Source organism: Alexandromys fortis, unplaced genomic scaffold (assembly GCF_014885135.2).
Source record: "Alexandromys fortis isolate MF-2015 unplaced genomic scaffold, M_Fortis_MF-2015_v1.1 scaffold_27, whole genome shotgun sequence".
Classification (NCBI taxonomy): Eukaryota; Metazoa; Chordata; class Mammalia; order Rodentia; family Cricetidae; genus Alexandromys; species Alexandromys fortis.
The window spans coordinates 8,590,424-8,612,501 of NW_026067952.1; the positions used below are offsets into that span (position 1 = coordinate 8,590,424).

Consider the following 22,078-nt stretch of genomic DNA (forward strand, 5'->3'; position numbering starts at 1 on the left):
CTCTGGATGGGTCATCTCTGACACAGAACCCACTGTGTTCTATGTGCTCTTAAAAAACCCAACAGCCAAAACCAGTCAAGACCTGGAGGAAAACAGAAAGAAAAACAAACACTAACATATGACCCTATGCACAAATGATAGCACAAACCCAGAAGCACAGGTGGAGAGTGGTACCCTCGCTAAGCAGGCTGAGTGACACTAGAGAGTGGTACCCTCGCTGAGCAGGTCAAGTGACGATGGAGATTGGTAGCTTCAATGTCTAAACTGAGTGAAGATAGAGAGTGGTATCCTCACTGACCAAGCTGAGTGATGAAGAATGGTACCCTGACCAGGTCGAGTGACAATAAAGAGCGGTACCCTCACTGAGCAAGCTGAGTGATGACAGAGAATGGTACCCTCACTGACCAAGCTAAGTGACAATGGAGATTGGTACCCTCACTGAGCAGGCTGAGTGACACTAGAGAGTGGTACCCTCACTGAGCAGGCTGAGTGACACTAGAGAGTGGTATCCTCACTAATGCTAAAGAGCTGGACAGAAACATCCTCAGAAATGATTAATCCAGACGGGGAGAGGAGATAGTGATTCCTTAACTATGCTATGTGTATACTAGAATCCAACATACACATAAACAAGCCCATAGTGATTGATCTCGATTCAAGAGTGATAAATGCAGGGAGAGCTTCAGGGGAGGGGGACAGTTAATATCCAAACTGTCCTGTTGTGAGGCAGTGACGACACCTCAGCAGCAGCAAGCACCCTTGCAGTGGGATCCTGACTTCTCTAATGAAAGGAAACAAAGTTCATACACAGACCATAGAAGATGAGCCACATCTTGTGGATCTAGGAGGTTCAGTACTGGTCAAAAGGGATGAAAACTTTTAGACAGAAGGTGGACACAAAAGAAAGAGCTTCTCACAGCCAGATGTGGAACCACTTAAGCAGTAAAATAAACATGGTACTGGATTTCACACTGTGAAATCACAGCTATACATGAACCATACAAGTACATGTAAATAATCAAATATGTAAATAGGAGAGAGACAAACAGTGCTTCTCAAAGTAGATTCCCCGCCAGGCGGTGGTGGCGCACGCCTTTAATCCCAGCACTTGGGAGGCAAAGGCAGGCGGATCTTTGTGAGTTCAAGACCAGCCTGGTCTACAAGACCTAGTTCCAGGACAGGCTCCAAAACCACAGAGAAACCCTGTCTCGAAAAACAAACAAACAAACAAACAAAAAATCAAAGTAGATTCCCTCTAGTAGAGGTACAGAGAAAGAGGGACATGTCATAGCTGCAGACAGGGCCTATAGGGGAGATTAAAATCAGGTCAAAGTTTAAAGAGAAGGAGCTTTGCACCCTGACCTTCCTCCTCCCAAGATATTTATCAATTGAGAAGGCACAGAAAATAGTGTTAGAGGTGACAGCTGGCACCTTAACCAAGAGCCCAAAGTCAGAATGGGCACTGACAAGACAGATCACGAAGCTCGGATACGATGCACACCACCACTTTTGATGTATTCTTGTAAAAATTGCACAGGCTTCTTCTAACAGGAGAAAGAGACCAAGACTGAGAGCCTTTAATACACAAATGAGGACTACTCTAGGAAAGTGTGACGGACACAAGCGATGAGGGAAGGAGGCCCTCCCACTAGCTGAGGAGACTAGACAGAAACAGCAACTGAATGCAGTGTAGGACCCTGGAACTAAAAAAAGAAACCCGTGACAGAACTGATAAGGATTTAAACACAACCTTGGGTTTAGCGCCTACTGCCCGCTGCTACCGCCTGCTGTCTGACTGTGCTGCAACGGCATGGGGAGCAGAAGGCACTACGTTAGTTTGATGACTTCACTCCTAATCTAAAGCTAGTTAAAAATCAAGTTTAAAAATAACAGTGAAGAACAAAGTGCTGTACAAAATGGTTTTCACTAACAAAACTGTAGTGTCTTACAGTAGTCACACAGCACAAAGTACTGTCAACCACCCCAACCAACAAATACAGGCGGAATTACAAGGACACAGCTAAAGTTCCATGAATGCCTATGTACATCCCCACATGCCTAACTCTGCCAGGAAGACAGCAGCATCAACAGCACTCAGATGATGGAATAAGGTCAAAACCTCGCCTGAGGAAATGATAAAAACCCAAGAGCTGGAGTTCAAGGCCAGCAAAGCAAAGCCTCGAACATCATCTGAAACTCTACAATCTGAAAGCACAGACACACAAGGTGTCTCTCAGCAGCCGTGCTGTGAATGACACATGGTTTCCATGAAAAGAACCTGTTCATGAAGCTAGTCATCTCAATAAGCTATGCAATCTAGGTTTAGATTTCAAATGGAGGCAAGGTAAAAAGGATCTCTGCGAGTTCAAGGCCAGCATGGTCTACACAGCAAGCTCCTGGATAGCAAGGCTACAGAGATCCTGTCTCAAAAAAGCAAAAATATATACATACTTATAGTGTTCACTTACGTGGTCTATAAAATATAGTATGATAAACACATTATAACAATGTAATTATTAATGATTGGTGTAGAAGCTGGAATGGAGTTTCCCTTGCCTGTGTGTGAGCAGCAAGCAGAGACTAACGGGACCAGAGAAGGCTTCTAGAGTTCTGCTGTGTCTTCAACTGAGCACTAGTAACAAATGCCACCCCTTGTACAAATGCTGCACACTATGCGATCAGGATATACACACTTTCCTGTGTGCATTTTATACTTCAGTATACCAGGAAGAAATGCCTGCAGGCTCTTGATCCTGGTCACTTAACTGTCATTCTTCACCTGTCAAGTCAAGGCCCTTTCTTACCTCATGGCACACTTCTCCACCCGAGTGCCACAGCAGACATTTTTCCAGTAAGACAAGCTCCTTCCACAGCGATATGTGATAACGACCAACGTTACTTACTGCTACAGCAGTATTCAACTGGGATTCACCACGGACAGAACTACATACTGCACATCTCAGAATGAGCTCCTACTGTTCCTGTCAGAAAATGGCCACTCTTACGATTTGGGGAGTATAATAAATTGGAAACAATTATTAACTTTATTATAAATTAAAAATCCTAAGTTTAGTTTAGCAAAATATCTGAGAAGAGTGTTTCTTGCGAGGAGACCATGAGTGTGGTGGAATGACAGGAAAGAGCATCCCCAAGTTACAGAGTACTCCCAGCTAAAATCTTCACGGAAGGACAGTAATGCGTACTCACCTGCGGAATCTGGGTGCTCTTCCCACATCCCGTTTCTCCAACAATCACCACGGTCTGATAATTTTCTACCAAGTACAAAATGTGGTTCCTAAGCTGGGAGAGAGCAAAAGGACATCGTAGGCAACCACACTTTGACTCAGAAGACCCAAGCAAACAAACTTCAACTCTGTGAAATAAACTGTTTCCGAGGAGGTTGAATTTTTAAGAACTATCAAAATGTGGCTCGAGCTCTCAGAGGCCACTGGTGTCAGCATGAGCCAAGGTGTGGACATAACACTTGTAGCGCATGCTAACACTCTCGACTCTCCAATTAGAGACTGTCACCTGTACGAAGTAATACTGCAGGTATATACATGAACACACACACATACACACACTAGGTAGTAAAACCAAGCATGATGGTACACACCTGTGATCTCAGAACTTACAAAGTAGAGACAGGAGGATCAGGAGTTCAAGATCATTTTCAGCTACATCACAAATTCAAGGCCAAGCTAGGCTATATGAGACCCTGGCTCAAAAACACAACAAAAAAAAAAAGTATATAAACTACATTTGCTCCAGAACTGTCTACTACAGCCAAAACTTGTAACTACCTAAATGTTCATCATGACAGGTGTGTGGCTAAATCAGTTATGAAAGACTAGAATGTGTACATGTCTGTGCACAGTGTATGCACATGTATGTGGGGGTGTGCACAACAGTTCACACATGCAGAAGGACACTGGGTGTCCTGCTCTATCACTCTGTACCTCATCCCCTTGAGACAGGGTCTCTCACTGATCTTAGAACAAGGCTGGCAACAAGCAAGGCCCCATCCTTCTGTCTCTACCATACACCCCATGGCACTTTAATTACCAGCACAGCCATAGCCATGCACAACTTGTTCTGCAGATGCTAGGATCCAAACTCAAGTCCTCATGCTTCCACAGCAAGAGCTTCTTCCCACTGAGCATCTCCCAATACCCAACTACTTATATTTTAAAGAAAGGAGGTAACAGTGCTGCATCCAGAGAGGGTAAAAAGGTGAGAAAGGGATATGAAGAACTCTGGGTTTTATACATCACTTATGCATTACCTAATTAAAAATTATATTTTATTTATTAGCATAGAAAAACAGCAAAACCAAAGTACACAATAAAACATCCACAGGTAACTGAGCCTCCTATGACCACTCAATAGGAGCAGGCTTACCCACTAAAAAGCCCCAGAAAATCCTAGTGTCCTGTGTGCTTAACTTGAGAAGACATTTCTGAACTTGTGGTTGATTATGGAGGCTCCACTGTGCCTCATCTGGAAGGAAACCGGCCTGGGGGTCCCCCTGATCAGGGTTCAGCTCATCTACTGCCACATGGCTGAGGTGTTTGGGGGGCATACAAAGTGGGGTGCTGACAGGTTCCATCTAGCAAACAAGGTCCTGGTGATTAGGGGCTTCTGAATTGTTATACCTGGGTGTAGATATGAGTCCTCAGGCCCTAATGGGAAAGTCTTCTGGAAGAATTTGTTAAATTTCTAAACAGTGGAGGCAGGTAGAACCCAGGAACCTGCATTTATACACAAGCCCACACACAAATAAATCAAGAAAATACAATAATTAAAGAAAAGAAAGTTTCATGTGATGGCACACACCTTTGATCACAGCACTAGGGAGGCAGAGCCTGGTAGATTTCTAAGTTCGAAGCCAGCCTGGTCTACAGAACAAGTTCCAGAATAGCCAAGACTACAGAGAAACAATGTTTCAAAAATAAATAAAGAGAGAAAGAGAGAGAAAAGAGACAGGAAGGAAGAAAAGAAGGAGGAAAGGAGGGAGGGAGGGAAGAAAGAATGAATGGATGAATAGATGAATGAATGAATGAATGAATGAATGAATGAATGAATATATGCTCTACTGGAGAAGACCTATAAAGACCCCATGCATCCAGGTGTGATGGCACACACCTGTAATCCCAACACTTGGGAGGGAGGCCCATTGGTCCAGGTGTGGCTTAGCACTGAGTTCAAAGACAAATAGCCCTTCAGTGTGAGTGCCCTTAGATGCAAAGCTAGAGGCTGGTCTAGGAGGCGCAGGAGGAGGCTGCATCTGTAGAAAACCAGACAGCAGCACACAGGACTGCCCTGGGCAGGAAGGAACCAAGGGCAGTGACTCCAGCTTCACGTGCTTTAGCCTAGCATGGACAGATAGAACAAGAAGATGGCTACTATGGAGACAGGAAGAGACAGGGAAGTACTGTCATCAGGCTTAGTGAAACTGGGAAGCCAGTGAGGACAGGCGTGAGCTTCAGACAAGGGAGGTGGCAGACAAAGACACCTTCCACAGCAGTGCCCATACCTCAGAGAGAACCACAGCTGCAGAGGGAAGTCAAGGGGAGGTTGCCTTGGAAACAGGCTGGGGGGATGACCGGAGGCTGCTTCGGTCAGCTGTCCACTGTGGCTGTGGCAGTGCTGGGATCAAGGCCAGGAGCTCGCCACGCTCGGCCTGGCTCCACCATAAACGTCATAAAGCTACCTTTACATTCAGTCTGAACAGGAGAGAAGCTGAAGGAGCAACACCGTCTTTTCACCTCCTAGATGGGTATTCAGCATCTCACAGAGTCCAACAGCTCTTAGGCTCTGCTCTGCCTTTTATCACAATGCACACTTCTCCCCATCCCTCAGCCGGCTCAACTTGTTTTCATTAAGGTTTCATTTCACTTGTATGACAGTTAGAAAATGATGAGCAGTCAAGAAAGGTCAACATAAATACCCAGTAAACAGCCACTTCCTTATTCTTGGGTAGTTACTGTGTCAGGCACCTTATAAAGGCCACAGGTGACCTCGGCCATGCCTGACAGCAATCCCACAAGAAGGTGCTATTAAGACATAGCACAGATAAGGAAATGGAAGCTGACAATAGTGAAGCAAGGTGACCTAGCAAATGGTGTAACAGGGTGGGACCCTGAAGTCTACTCCAGAATCCACTTCCTTGTGGCTCAAAACCAGTTCCCTTCCAGACAGGAGTTTGAGACCAGCCTGGTCTACAGAGTGAGTTCCAGGACGGCCAGGAATGTTATATAGAGAAACCTTGTCTTGAAAGACAATAAATAAATAAATAAATAAATAAATAAATAAGGTGCCCTTCAGTGGTGAGAAAGCAATGGTAAGCTGATCTCATGTCCTGAGGGTCCCACCCACATATCCCAATCATGTACAATGGATAATGTCAACTGAGGAAAAAGCTCAGACTCTGTCAGAGACACTAAAATGTTTAAGGTCACCTAAAATGCCAAGCAAAGCAACTTAGCTAGATTCCACATGTGGAGAAAAAACACATCATGGAAGGGAATTACCAGCAGTGTCTAAGTAAAAAGAACCCCCAAGTCTAAGAACTCACTGTCTTAGTAGGGCTGGTGGCACACACCTGTCATCCCAGCAACTCAGAAGCCTGAGACAAGAGAATCCCAAGTTCAAAGCCAGCCTGAATTACAGAGTGAGTCTAGGCTAGGCTATTTAGCAGGACCCTGTCTCAAAACAAAAACTAAAAGCATTGGGGATATGACACAGTTCAGGGGTTGAACACCTGCCTGGCACATCTTGGATTAAATACTCAGCACAAAAAAGAAAAAACAAAGCAAACGAAAAACAAAGAAGCCGGGGGCTGGAGAGATGGCTCAGTGGTTAAGAGCATTGCCTGCTCTTCCAAAGGTCCTGAGTTCAATTCCCAGCAACCACATGGTGGCTCACAACCATCTGTAAAGAGGTCTGGCACCCTCTTCTGGCCTTCAGGCATACAGACAGAATATTGTATAGAAAAGAAAGAAAGAAAGAAAGAAAGAAAGAAAGAAAGAAAGAAAGAAAGAAAGAAAGAAAGAAAGAAAGAAAGAAAGAAAGAAAGAAAGAAAGAAAGAAAGAAAGAAAGAAAGACAGACAGACAGACAGACAGACAGACAGAAAGAAAGAAAGAAAGAAAGAAAGACAGACAAAGAAGCCATGTTATCTTCCACCCAGCTCTGCCCAGCACAGAGACAGGCATGCACGCTGCTGACCATGCCTACTCTAGCCATTCCAGAGACATCACAGAAGCAGGCAAAACTCAAACCTCAGCATCCTCATCAGAGGCTGAGACCAGTATTCACCAGCGACACTCAGCTCACCTCTGAGCCTACTTTCTGACTGCAAGGGATCTCCCACGTGGAGCTGCCAACAGACCCATCAACAGTGTCCATGGTACTAAAGAACTTCGGTCACCATAGACAAGGAGGTTTGAATGTACTCAAGTTTACACTTTGGTCTCTTGCAAGCTGAGTAACCGCCATGGCATGTGCACTCGTAAAGCTGAGTGTCTGATAGCCTCACCAAAATCCCAGCACTGTCTTATTAAGGACTGCAGCACTAACTGATCTCTTCCAAATTACCAATTAACTGTGTTAAATATGTCTTTTAAAAGAAAGCAAAAATTGGCCATATGTTAATAACAGGTTGACTCTGGATTCACAGAAGTTCACTGTGTTACTGTGTCATTTTCTGTATCTAAAGTAGTTCATAATTGAAAGCAATTTCCTATTTCCTAATATGCAAGATCGAAAAGAAAAATCTTAAGGACTTCCCAATCTTAAAGGGTTCTCTCCCCCTGTGCCTCCCCAAATGCAAACACACACACACACACACACACACATTCCCATGCTTACACACATGTATGCACATGCACACACGCACATGTACACACACATACACAAACACACACACACTGGAATGGGGTGGGGGTTCCTCTGGCTCACTGTGACTTATAGAACCATTCAGTGATAGTCCAGTTCCTCCAGTGACAAGCTCACAGTATGGGCCACAGACATACCGTACCTTGAACACAGGCAGTTTCTGCCGTTGCTGCTCTATGGAGAGGGCAGCATAGGGATTGTAAATGATGGTCGTCCCAGAGTTCTCAGCGACACTTTGTCTCTCTTCAGAGATGCTGACGCCTGGCCCCTCTGTACCTGCAGCAGAAATGGTTTTTTTCAGATTCTGATGTAGTAAAAAAAAAAAAAAATGGGTGTGTAAAAAACAGATATACAAAAGAAACAATGTTTTTGATTTCAAACTACTAAAAAGTATTAAACTTTGTGGTTTCAAAAAGTTAAAGAGGAAGAAGAGGAGGAGGAGGGAGCAACAGCAGCAAGGGAGTTGCCCGTCAGAACACTAAAAAAGTCCCTGAAAGTTTCAGTGCAGAGTCTAGAACAAGGAATATGGCAGTCCTACCAAATTCTGAACAGAAGAGAAAGGAACCCAGTGGGAATCTGCCAAAGCCAAGGCCAAAGCCTGGTCCTGACAGACAGCAAGACTCAGAGACAATAGGAACCAGGGGCTCAGGCTGCCATGGCTTCCCCCTCCCTCACCTCTTGCACCTCTTGACAACCTTCCAGCTGGGGGTGGTTTCTCCACAGGCTGCTGATGGCCCAGAGCTCCGCCCACAGACCGCCAGTTACCCAGGCACCCAGGAACAAGACAGCCTGTGTGAATGCTTCAGGGTGGGCACTGCTCTAAGCACTAGAACCCAGCCCTGGGCAGCACGGGTGCAGGCTGACCCTCACGGACTGAATGCCTCTCACACGCTGCCTCCCAGGAGAATGGACCTTGGTACAAGAATGACAGGGAAGTGCCATGTAGTGAAAGGAAAGGGACTTCAGTGCTAAGTGTACGATGCATAGGGCATAGGGGGGGGGGGTTCTTTATACTGCACCATGCGGGACTCGCTTCCCCTTAGGTAGAAAGCCTAACACGATCCACCTACAGTGAGAGCAGCTGCACGTGACCTAGGGTAGTTACATGAAAATGACCGTCCCAGAAACACCGCAGGGTAGATTAAAAAGCAGACAGCCACAGCACCTAGCTCAAAGCATGATAAATGGAGAAGAAAGACCCCACCAAGAAGTATGGGCTCCATATGATCAGTTTCTGTTGCTTTCATTGCCAACTTGTCTGTGTGAGCCATGGTTCTGTTGCTTTCATTGCCAACTTGTCTGTGTGAGCCATGGGCAGAAGTAGGTTAAGATACAAGTGAGAATGGAGAGACAGCTCAGCGGTTAAGAGCACTTGCTGCTCTTGCAGAGGACCCGGGTTAAATTTCTAGCACACACACAGTGGCTCACAACCATCCATAACTCCAGTTCCACAGGACCTGATGCCAGGCATGCACAAGGTGCACAGATACACATACAGTCAAAGCTCACACACATAAAAATAAAACTAGCTAAATAAAACAACAGGAAGGGGCTGGAGAGATGGCTAGGTGGATAAAAGCAGTTGCTCCTCTTGCAGGGGACCTGGTGACTCACAATCAACCGTCCGGTTCTAGAGCTCTAACGGTCTCTTCCGGCTCCATGAGAACTAGAACAACGCACAGTGCACAAAATACACGTAGGCACACACTCAAACATCAAAAATAAAAATAAATCCTTTTAAAGTAAATAGATATAAATTAAATGAGAAAATTCAGCTCAACATAAGGAAGACATATCTAAATGTCAGAGCTGTTGAGCCACAGAGTGTGCTGCCTCGGGAATCAGGAAAAGCTCCCTAAGTTCAGAAGGTTGCACAGCCCCTACTGGGGGCATCTCAAAGATAATCACCCGAAACAGTGACTTCCGAGTCTTCTGATCTAGAACCTGCAAAGCCACTGAAAGATGGGAGCTTTGTGGTAAGGTTAAAGTAGCGACTCCATTTTATTTACCCTGACACGTTGGTTTTTGGAGACAGGGTCTCCTGACATATCCCAGGCTGGCCTTGACCTCCCAATCTTGCATCAGCACCAAGTTCTGGGACTAACAGGCATGTGCTACCACACCCAGCATTCTCCATTTCTGTAGGGCTCCAGATGGGATAAAGGCCATGAACTCCCCTCCTGAAGGAAACCTGAGAGAACACAATGTATCTGACAGGAGATCCAGGGCTGCAGATTCCTGGAACCAACCTCAGGGCTCCAGCAGCTTCATCTCCAGCCCTGTTCCAGGTTCTTCCAGGAACACAGCTGTCAAACAGCAGGTAAGTGGGGCACAGCTGCCTGCTAACCTTCTGCCAAATGGCTAACCTTTCTTTTGAAGAGAAAAAAGACAGAGCAGGGCCTGGACCAAAGCCTGGGTTGGAGAAGCAGATTTCCGGTCCTCTACTTACTACTGCTATGTCCTGAACTCTTGGACAAGAAAATTACAGCAGAGAGTACTGTATTCCTTCTGCTGTTTTTGTTCAGAATGCCCCTCTTCCCGAAACATCTAAACCATGCCAATATGACTGCAGTATCTGAACACTGTTCACTGTACCACAGCTGGCTCACAGCTGGGACCCAGGCTTGGTCTCTCTGTCTCTAACCTTACAGCTGGTAAGAACTTTTACAAGAACAGCTGCTATCATCCGCACTGCCTTTTCTTCTCCTTACAAAAGGCTTCATTCAGCCGAAGAAGCCCAAGGCTGCTCTCCGTCCATACATGCCCCGCAGCCCACTCTGTTTATGACTGTTTTTAAATCGGGAGTGTGTGCCATGCTGCAGGGAGTGGCATTTTTGCAATTTTCACAAGCCATTAATGCTTTCATTCCCCATCAGTAAAGCAAGGCTGACAACAGCACCCAGTTCAGAATCCCTTCAACCTAGGAAGCCAGAAGAGGGTGTTGGAGCTAAAGTCATAAGAGATTGTGAGCCACGCAATTTGGGTACTCCACAAGAACAGCGAATGATCTCTGAACCACTGAGCCATCTCTCCTGCCCTACAACACAATTCTTACCATGAATCAAGTAAAAGAAAAAAAAAATCCTCAAAGCAGCTCAATAAAGCTTCTGCAAGGCACAAGGTTAGTCACCATTAAGTACTTGTTGAGGGAGTAAATGAAAATGGACGGGCCCTTCTGACCCATACATGTGAGCCAGCAGAAAAAGTGAGCATTTTCTCCTGGAAACCTCAGGCAGGTCGCACAAGGCTAGTATAGCACTCGCCTAAGTTAGAGAGAAGAAACAGTATTTAAAGGCTCCACTCGCACCACCACTGAAATGTCTCAGATGATGTTGTTGCTGCTTACCTGGAGAAGATCTTTCTTGTCAGTTTAGTCTTATTAAATGGGAGTCTTGAGCTGTAGCTCAGGATAGCCTGAAACTCACTCTGAGCCTAAGCTAGCCTTGAGCACTCAATCCTCCTGCCTCAGCTTCCCAAGTGCTGGAATTACAGGCATGTATTAAAACATGCAGAAAAATATTTCACTTAAAACATCAACCATTATTTTCCCATTTGGGAGCCAAGCTTAGGCATGGGTCTGTAATCCCAGCTACTCAGAAGGCTGTAGCAGGAGGATCACAGTTAAGGCGTGTCTAGGCTAGGAGAGAATTCAACACTAGAAGGAAGGAAGGAAGGAAAATCTGACAACTCTGAGTCCATATAACAATCAGGTGGAGTGTGGTACCACATATGCAGATTGCAGTGCACACATGTCCACTGCACATGAGAAACCCTCCAATCTCATCACATAGTATTCCATTACACTCTTCCCTTATGTAGTTTGTCTAAAAAGCTCCTGTAGCTATCTGAACCTGTACTTTGAGCCTACAAGACATGCTCATGATTCCACGATCTAGCCTTATACTCAGCTCCAACCACCTCCCTGACCTGCCTTTCCCACAATCCATTTTGTATCTTGAGTTTGCTCAGCTGTGAGAATATCAACTCATCAGAGAGATGTTGGGTTTTTTTTTTTAATACAATATTCTATGCAGGCGCCAGAAGAGGGCACCAGACCTCATTACAGATGGTTGTGAGCCACCATGTGGTTGCTGGGATTTGAACTCAGGACCTTTGGAAGAGCAGGCAATGCTCTTAACCACTGAGCCATTTTAAAAAAAAATTTTTTTTTTTGACTTTTCAAGACAGGGTTTCTCCGTAGCTTTTAGTTCCTGTCCTGCAACTAGCTCTTGTTGACCAGGCTGGCCTCGAACTCACAGAGATCCGCCTGCCTCTGCCTCCCGAGTGCTGGGATTAAAGGTGTGCGCCACCACCGCCCGGCCAGAGAGATGTTGTTACTAGTTGATAAGATGCTGTAAGTCAAAGTGGCTAGCCCAGAGCTCAGAACCTACCAGGCTACTCAAATCTCACTAAATCAAAATAGTATACCTGGGCCAGTGAGTCCCCAACTTTGATGCCTGAAGCTCCCCAAAATATTTAAGACATACTGCTGCCCGGTTCCTGATTTCTTGACAAAAGTGAAAGGACACTTGAGGGGTTTTGTTTCTGTTTTTTTTTTTTGTTTTTTTTGTTTTTTTTTTAGTTCTCCAAATAATTCAACTATACAGCAAAATTTGGGACCCGCTTACCTAGGCAGTCACCCCACCCAGACCCACTTACCATTAGGCCATTACTCCATCCACAGCGCAAAGAAGTTATTACTGTTTTCACCTTCTCTTTACCTTTAGTGTCTAATGGCCCCTCCTGTCAGCTCCCAGGCTAGAACTGAGGTTTGATATTCATCCCAGACTTCAGTAGCAAGTGCTCTAAAGAGAGGTCTTCCTCACTGTATCACTGCCAGAGTCAACTTTCCAAAGGAAACCTGGGAAGTTCCCTGCTTAGATGCTTAGTGCGTGTGCGTGCGTCTACACATACGTATGGACATGCATGCCAAGGTATGTGCATGGAAGCCAAAGGACAACTTTATAGAGTCAGTTCTCTCCAGCCACCCTTGCATGAGCTATGGGGATCAAGCTGGAGGCATCGGGTTCTCACAGCAAGCACCGCTGCCTCACTGGCTCAGGAACCCAAATCCTTTAACTTACCAAGGACAGTTCAAGATGAGGTACCCTCCTACCTTTCCAGCATCATCTCCTGCCATTCCCCAAAATATAGCCACAATTAACACCATCACGGTATTCCACAATTGGGGGCTTGGGAACAGCCTTAAGACACAAATCCTACTTCCAATGGCCTGGAGAGCCATTCCCTACCTCACCATACACAAACCATAGCAAGCTTTCTTCACCCTTCAGAGTCCACTCCAAAAACATGACCGTCTCCATGTCGCAGTCAAGGTCCCACCCTCTGCCTTCCTCCCTCTCCTTCTATACAATTATGATGGCTGTGTGCCTAGCGCCAAGAGGCTTTCTGTGCACTGCCCTCATTTAATCATTTAATCCTCACAGCAATCCTCTTATGTCAAATTACCCATAAGGTAACAGAGATGGAGCACTCATGTGGCTCTGCAGGTCACCAGGTAAGTGGTAGGCAGGGAAGGCACAGCAACCCAGCGCTTGAGCCCATCTTGTTTATCATCACCTCATCTGCCTTGCTTAGAGTCTCTTCCAAATGGCACACAACTTCAGAATCAGTTGTGAGAGTACCTCTTGAGAGCAGGGCCTAGGGAGCGGGGCCTCGGGCATGTGCGCTCGACTTCTCGATGAACTAAACAATGGGATAGACTCTAAGAGTAATTCCAGGTTCTTTAACCAAAAGGGTACCCTGGTACCACATGATAAACTCTTTATAAGTAAATGGTATTTATTTTACTTATTAGACAATCAGCTGAGGCCTGGAAATGCTGAATCATGAAAGTGTCACCAAGGGGAGGGGGAAGGGTATATATGAAGGGTATAGTTGAGGGGGGAAAGGACAGAGATGAGAGCAAGGAAAGAGATGTCTTGATTGAGGGAGCCATTATTGGGCTAGCAAGAAACCTGGCACTAGAGAAATTCCCAGGAATCCACAAGGATGACCCCAGCTAAGACCCTAAGCAATAGTGGAGAAAGTGCCTGAACTGGCCTTGCCCTATAGTCAGATTGATGATTATCTTAAATGTCATCATAGAACCTTCATCCAGCAACTGATGGAAGCAGATGCAGAGATCCATAGCGGATCTTTGGGGTGAGCTCCCAAAGTCCAGTTGGAGAGAGAAGTGATAATATGAGAAATGGGGTCAAGACTGTGATGGGGATCTCCACTGAAACAGCTTACCTGAGCTAATGGGAGCTCACCAACTCCAGCCTGACAGTGGGGGAACCAGCATAGGACCAAACTAGGCCCTCTGAATGTGGGTGACCGTTATATGGCTGGGGCGGAGTGTGGGGCCACTGGCAGTGAGACCAGGATTCATCCCTACTACCTGGACTGGCTTTTTGGAACCCATTCTCTTTGGAGGGATACCTTGCTCAGCCTAGACATAGCAGTGAGGGCCTTGGTCCTGCCTCAAAGCAATGTACTAGGCTTTGTTGACTTCCCATGGGAAACCTTACCCTCTCTGAAGAGTGGATGGAGAGGGTATGGAGGGGAGGTGGAGGGAGAAGGAGGAAGGGAGGGAGTGGGAACTGGGATTGGCATGTAAAATAGAAAAGATTTTTTAAGATATTAATTAATTAAAAAAGAATTAACTGTGTCACTTGCTTGGGTTTATTTCTCTAACACTTAGGCACATGATCAGAATTTTGGGGACCACCTAAGACACCCTTTAAAAGCTGTTCCCTGTTACCTTTTCTGTCTCATATCGTTTTCGCCACAATATAGTGTATACCTCCAGACCATCTGTGGTGCAGGTAGAGGAGAAAAAGAAATATATACAAGAAAAAGTAAGGGTGGAGGCTGACACCGGTTAAGAAGCTGTTGTTTGTTTGTTTGTTGTTTTTATAAGAGGCATGGACAAAAGGAAGTATCCTTCATGAGCATGGTCTGGTATGTATGTATGACTTAATAAAAACCTGGCCATAAAAAAAATGCAAAATCAAAGATGCTCTGACGGTAATTATTAGCCTGCAAGACAAAAAGAGGTGACAGGCACTAGGAAAGAGGGCGTTCACTTTGTGGTAAACATTCAGGACCTTGGCTAAAACACTGGAACACATTTTCCCTTTTATGAGCCAATAAGTCCGATCGTTACTCCTGACTCCACGCCCACAGGACAGGTGTTCGTAGCCGCCCACGTCACAGCTGAGGGGACCAAAGCTCGGAGGGATTGAGAGCGCCGCTCAAGGTCCTCCAGCTACAGCTGCTAAGCAGAGAGGCACACTAGAACCTCGACACTCTGACTCCAAAACCTGAGCTTCCAAGGCCGTGAGCGGCACCGCCTACCGAGTCCCAATACAGCCCTAGGGCAGCAGCAAGACACTCGTGGGCGCTTCGCGATTCCGCATCATTCAAACAAGGTCACCCGCAGTTCCCGCCCAGGTTGGGGGACCACCGTGGGCTGCAGCATCCACGCGCGCGAAGGGGATGCTACCCAGCCCTCCCCAGTCAGGCACACGGCCGCTCCCCAGGACCAAAGTCAAGTCGCCGAATTACCCAGGTTTCCTTTCGTGCCTTACCGGGTTTCCAGAACTTCACAGGTCCCAAGGGCGCAGCCATGCTGGGGTGAAAGGTCACGAAGAAGACTCCGCCCCGGTAAACGCGCGCGAGTCCCTCGGGACTCGAGGGGCGTGGCCCGCGAGCGGACTCAGCCAGGGTCCCAGGGAAGGTGAAACCACGCCCCTAGTGGCACCGCCCACTTTGGACCACGTGATCGCGGCTTCTTTAGGACAGTCATTTCAGCACCTCCCCCTGGTCCACGTGACGCCGCTCCGCCAAGTTGGCGGTGAGGCTGGCTCTCCCTCCCTGCTTAGGCGCCCTGAGCTCACGCTTACTTTTGGGAGCTCGCGTAGCCCAGTGTGCACGGAGGCAGTGCTTCCCTGGTGAACGGAGACATGCTCATATTTACACGCTGTCGCAGCTGCGTCCCTTTTAGTCTCTTTTTTCATACGAAGAGATAATAATGGTATCTGCCTCCTGCTTCTAATGACTCAGTTAATATTTCTGTGTTCCCAGGGACTGTGGTTTCTTGTTTCCCAGGCAGGGGTAGAGCAGGGATGAACTCAAAGTGAATTAACGCTGGATAAGCAGTAGAATGATGCTTATTATCAGCAAGTAAAACTGAAATGTTAACAGGCGTCTTCTGATCCTAAGAGAATTGTCGGTAAATGGGAACGGAGGAGTTTATTGGGTTGGAAGATGAGACTGGAAATTAGATCAGTCAGGCCAGGGCATTCACCCAGTGTTCCCTCCAGGTCGACTTCATGAATCAAACGCTTCTTTATAATTGCTCAGCCAATCCTCAGTCTACAGGGACATAACCCAGTAACATGCATTGTAGGATGCTCCCAAATTCCCGGGCCCAGCAGCAAGCTTGGGAAAGATTATACATTTTAAACAAAGAATGGCTAGTATTGCTGACCTGTAAATGTTTTATAAGGGAACCACAAATTAAGAGGCTTTAGAATCTCTACATTTTTAGAGCTCTGAAGAAAATGTTGTGCTTTGTTCTCTGAGAGAAATGGCCAGTTATGGAAAGCTCCAGAGAAGGCAGCAGGCCTGATTCGGAATCCTTACCTTAACCGTCACATGGCTCCTGGCCGACATTTAACCTCAGTTGTAAAATGAGCTTCAAAGGAGTATTAGGTGAGGTGAAGTACAGAGTGTGGAAGATAATGCGAGGCATTGCCGGCACCAGGTCCATATTAGCTCTCACTGGCTCAACTCCAAGAGCAAATGCACCAAGTGAACGAAGTCTGAGTTTACCTCATTTTTCCAGATTTGATTTGTTTCCTTAATAATTAAAGTTCAGCATATGCTAATCCTTCAGTGGAGAATTCTCCATGTATGGCTTAAGACCTTCACGTCCTTGAAGGAGCATCACTAGGCCCCTTCTGGGTTCACTTCCAAAGGTTCCCCCTGTGGACTCAGGACTTACAAGCCCATGCTTTTACCATAAGATTTGTGTAGTTTACTAAAGTTACTCTACCTCTATTTTCATGCTAGGAACTTCTATATTTTAAAAATTATTTTATGTATATGAATTTTGCCTGCTTGTGTGTCTCTATACCAACTATGTGTCTGTGCCCATGGAGGCCAGAAGGGGGTGTTGAATCACCTGGAACTGGAGTTACAACTGGGTGCTGGAAATCAAACCTGGATCCTCTGGAAGAGCAGCCAGTGCTCTTAACCGCTGAACCAACTCCTCAGTCCAATGCTGAGAATTTCTTGAAGACAGAATCTTATCATACTTTTTATATGTGTATTGCCAATTGCTCAGTGCGACTTGAGCAAGTACATATTTTAAATACCATGTTTCTAAATTATTATAGCAATATTGGCAATCTAACCCAGAACTTCATACCAGGGAGCTATAATCTAACCCAGAATCTAATATCATTGAGCTGTAATCCCAACACCAAATCCTTTTTATCTTTTCATTATACAGAAAATAATACTTATGCATGAAAAATGCCAATCTGTAAATGTTTTTCCTACCCCCTGCCTGGGGGCCTGTTTCTTTTATTTTTAAAGGCTGCTTCTTGGGAAGATGGAGCTACCTTTGGGAGTTAAAGATTCTTGCCATGTAATTCTAACAACCTAAATTTGATCCCCAGAACCCACGTAAAGGTGAAAGAAGTTGGCCAACTCACAAACCTGTCCTCTGATCTGTATACACATATACCTACATGTGGTACATGTGGGCATGCACAAGTCACATCACACTAATAAGAAAATTGAATAAAATATTTCATAAACTTAAAATATTAAAAAACACTGCTTTTCAAGTTTGGAACTCAAGCAAGCCTACTGCCTCAGGCTTCTGAAGTAGCTAGGACCAAGGTGTACACCACCAAGGCCAGCTTTATTTCCATGTCTATGTTTTATTATGACTTTCAAAGAAATTTTCCTATTAAAAAGAGACAACAGATTGGGAGCGCCCACATTATTACATCACAATCTTGAAACTGGAAAATTTAATCAACATCTAGCCTAATCTTATAATACAGGTTCATGGAAGTTAAGAAGACTGGGTCAGAATCAATGAGGGACTGTGTGTGTGTGTGTGTGTGTGTGTGTGTGTGTGTGTGTGTGTGGTGTGTGTGTTTTGTGTCTGAGACCAAGTATCACTCTGAAGCCCTAGCTGGAACTCACTGTGTTGCCCAGGATGGTCTTGAACCACATGGTCCAGGATAATAATCCTCCCTCAACCTCCTGTGTACTGGGATTACAGATGAGAACTAGATCTCAGGTTTCCTAGTTCCCAGGTTGGTGTTTTCAGCCACAGAAGGGCCAGTTAGAGCCATCAGAACTAAGCTCACCTACATTCGCCTGCCTCAGATTGTCCTCAGGGTCCCACTGTCCACCAGGTGGATTGTTTGGCTTCCCCAGACTTTTACTAAGTAATACTGTCCACTCTGATATTGTGCTTTTATTGTTACAAAAGAGGACTTGTCTCAATAATCTTTCTGGTTAATTTTTTTTTCAGAAAGAATGGCCTAAAATAGCTACTCCAAGTTAAACTTTTTTTAAAGACATGCTCTCATTATGTTCTCATTAAGACATGCTCTTCCTGGACTGGCCCCAAAATCATAAGCCTCCTGCCTAAACGTCCCAAATGCATTTTCAATCCTGGCAAGAATGACTGTTTCTTAAGAGAGAATCCAGAACTGATTTGGTTCATTGCCAATAATTCTACAAAAATTTGATCGTTTTGTCATATGGAGGTATATTTTGCAACTTCCAGGTGGCAGATTTTCCCTCACATGGCGACCCCTTCATTAGATTCCTGTTTCACAGAAAATGGCAACCTTTCAGTCCAACTCTACCTTGCAACTAATCTCTAACGTAGAAAAAGACAAGATCTCCTGAGTGAATTGGGAACATGGGGATCATGGGAGAGGGTAGAAGAGGAGGGGAGAAGAAGAGGAGGGAGTGGAGAAAAATAAATAGCTCAATAAAAACTATTTTAAAAGTGCCATTTAAAAAAAAAAGAGGTTTTAAAAAAAGTAATCTCTAGCCCAAGCTGTCAAAGGGAAAAGAAACGACTGAATTTGAACACAGAGAAAAACGTATTGCTATTTGGGCATATGGAAGACGTGTTTCTGTGCCTATGGTAAGGTACTCTCTGCTCTGAAATACTTCTGGATTACCACGTCCGCATTGCCTGTGTTTAAGAAGCATAGGGCTTAAGGGTTGAAATTTTATTGCATTTATAGAAATGCAAGTATAGAAAACCCAGTTCATGGTCTTTTGGATCCTATTCCCCATGCAGGGATGCCTTGCCCAGCCTTGATACAGGGGGAGGAGCTTGGTCCTGCCTCAAAGTGTTATGATTTGCCTTGTTGACTCCCATGGGAAGCCTGCCCCATTTTGAATGGAGAAGGAGTGGATAGGGGGATAGACAGGAGGTGGGAAGAAGGAACTATGTAAAATAAATGGTTAGTATGTAAAATAAATTTTAAAAAATTTAAAAAAAACCAGCTCATCATCACTTCAGCAAAAATGGTTCATGCAGCTGGGCATGGTGGCTCACACCTGTAACCCTAGTCCCTGGAAAGCTAAGGCAGGAGGATTTCCAAGAGTTGAAATGAGATCCTGGTCAACCTGGGCTACAGCGTGAGACCATGCCTTAAAAAAAAAATAAGTGAAAAAAAAAGGAGTTTGTAGATACTAAAAATGCCAAGAGTATCTGACTTAAAGACAGGGCTACATCGGGGCACATGCAGCATAGGCAGAACTCTGTGTTCCACCAGTCTATCACTCACATGTAATGCAGCAACAAGATGGCCATATCAAGATCCGAAACTCTTTTAAGCATTTCAGAAGAAAATTCTCTAGCAAAAATATCTCTCGCTGCCCTGTGTATCTCTGACTGAATTAATCAGTGGGGCTAGGGAATACGATAGACTGGTTAGCGTAGGGCTAGATCACATGATCCATCACCAGAGTCAAGTGCAGCCAGCCTCACTGGAACCAAACAGGGAAGTGGGGACAGAATGGTTTTCAGAGAGACATCATAGCATGAGATTACCAAAGGATAAATGAATAAAGCCAAAATAATCTATGTCTACCACACCCATGTCTGCTTCACTAGAGCTGCCAGCTTCTCAAGAAGCCAGACCAGACAGATGTCACTTACCCTATGCCAGGATCACCTGTTGAGAGTCTAAGGCGGGTCTTCTGCGATTGTAGGACCATATTCAAATGTGCCAGGCTTGTTGGCTTTGCACACCAGCCATGATGGTGTTCACCCCCTTCAAGGATCTGAGTGCAGTGTTGTGGAGAAATCCACAGAAAAGGCACTCAGCAAGCAACCACATGAGTCTGTATTTGTGCTGTGTGCTGGCTTGGCTTGTGTCAACTTTGTAGGGATAAGCCCTCCCCTTGGGGGCGGGCTGCCCTCGGGCGTATGTTTACTGAAAAATTGGGCACGCAGATGCTGCGCGCCCCTTCCTGCCTCCGCCGGGTACTCCGCTGGAACCTTGGTTTCGTGAGTCTGGTTTTGTTATTAAACTTGTTCAAATACCTAGTATCATTGGTGCTCATTAATCCAACCGCCGCATTTGGCGCCCAACGTGGGGCCCATTTGCCCCCGCTGCTCGTTAGCCCGCAGCCCACAGCAGGTCCTGGGCAGACGAGATTGCCACAGCGCCTGCTCGCTCGCCCGCCCACCCGCTCTAGGTCCGCAGGCAGCGCTTTGTTCCTAGCAACAACAGCGCACCTCCCCCACACCGGTCCTAGGCTGCGGCGGTCCGGAGCTGCCAGCAGCCAGCGCTTTGTTCCTCTCGCAGCGCCAGAGGAGTTAACCCCTCCCTCTCTGCCTTGACGTTTGGAGCTGAACACGGAAGCTTAAATATTTGCGGTTTTACAACACAAACCGCCACATTTGGCCCCGAAGGGGTCACTTTGAATAAATTTCAGTCTTGAGATTTATTTCAGATCAACTCTCCACGTGGATTCAAGTGGACTCTTTCGCCACCTCTGGCAGGAACCAGTCATTACAGGTAAAATTTTTTTTTCCTTTTATAAATAAAATGTCTGACAATATCACCGTTCCCAACTTCAATAACCTTTTTGAGTGTGCCATGTGGGAGATCCTACAAGAGGTGTCTAGCACCCCACATCTATGGATCCTTCTGGGATTAGTAGTTTTCCTTGGTATTAAGTGGTTTGACGACAAAAGTCTGATAGAGTCTTTAAGAGACAAATCCAGGATTCTTAAGGCAGAGGTTGAACATCTAAAAACTATTGGAGATGAATCCAGGATTCTTAAGGCAGAGGTTGAACATCTACAAACGATTAAGCATGACAATGATCTTCTCAAGAATCAGTTTAAAGTTCTGCAGGAATAGAACAGAACTTTGTTTAACAAGACAATGGTGACTGAAAAAAATTTAGAAAAGGTTCAGGCTGATATTAAGGAGAAATTTATTACTATGGAAGAAGGAACAGCTGATTTAAATCGTAAATTTCATCAGTCACTTTCTGAAGGGACTGAAACATTATCTCAGAGAATTAAAACGGTTGAATGGGAAAATCAAGTTTTGTCTAAAGCTTATGACAGAATGGTGGAAAGATTGTCAATACAAAAAGGCACGGTTTATGCCATAAAAATTATGTCCAAAGATGAGAACTTATCTCTAATGGACAAACTTCATACTTTAGAATCCTCAATGAAGGCTTTGGAACATAATTCTGGACAGGAGATACAGACATTGCAGAAGGCAGTTAAAGCCTTTCTTTTTTGTTTAAACAGAAAAAGGGGAAATGATGTGGGAGTGATTTCTTATTAATAAAGAAACTGCCTAGACCCCTTGATAGGCCCACCCTTAGGTGGGTGGAGAAAACAGAAGAGAATTCTGGGAGAAAGAAGCTTAGTGGAGGAGTCGCCATGATTCTCCCGCTCCAGACAGATGCAGGTTAAGATCCTCCCTGGTAAGCCAGCTCGTGGGCTACACAGAATATTAGAAATGGGTTAGAACAATATGTAAGAGCTAGCCAATAAGAAGCTGGAACTAGCCCGGCCAGGCAGTGTTTGAAAGAATACAGTTTCCGTGTAATTATTTCGGGGCATAAACTAACCATGCGGGCGGCCGGGTGCC

General features: G+C 45.4%; 1 protein-coding gene across 2 annotated transcripts in view; it reads right to left on the reverse strand.

The window, feature by feature from the left end:
* Dhx35 (DEAH-box helicase 35) overlaps positions 1-15,630 on the reverse strand; it is a 60,743-nt gene extending 45,113 nt beyond the window's left edge. The window contains exons 1-3 of one of the 2 annotated variants that reach the window (XM_050151214.1): positions 15,494-15,630; positions 8,041-8,174; positions 3,208-3,300 (exon numbers count right to left, since the gene is read on the reverse strand). In XM_050151214.1, the coding sequence (XP_050007171.1) occupies positions 3,208-3,300; positions 8,041-8,174; positions 15,494-15,533 (267 nt within the window). In that variant the 5' untranslated portion in view covers positions 15,534-15,630. Of the gene's footprint in view, positions 1-2,804; positions 2,958-3,207; positions 3,301-8,040; positions 8,175-15,493 lie in introns of those variants that run through there. The other variant, XM_050151216.1, reaches the window with a different exon arrangement.
* Positions 15,631-22,078: the final 6,448 nt, after the last annotated feature.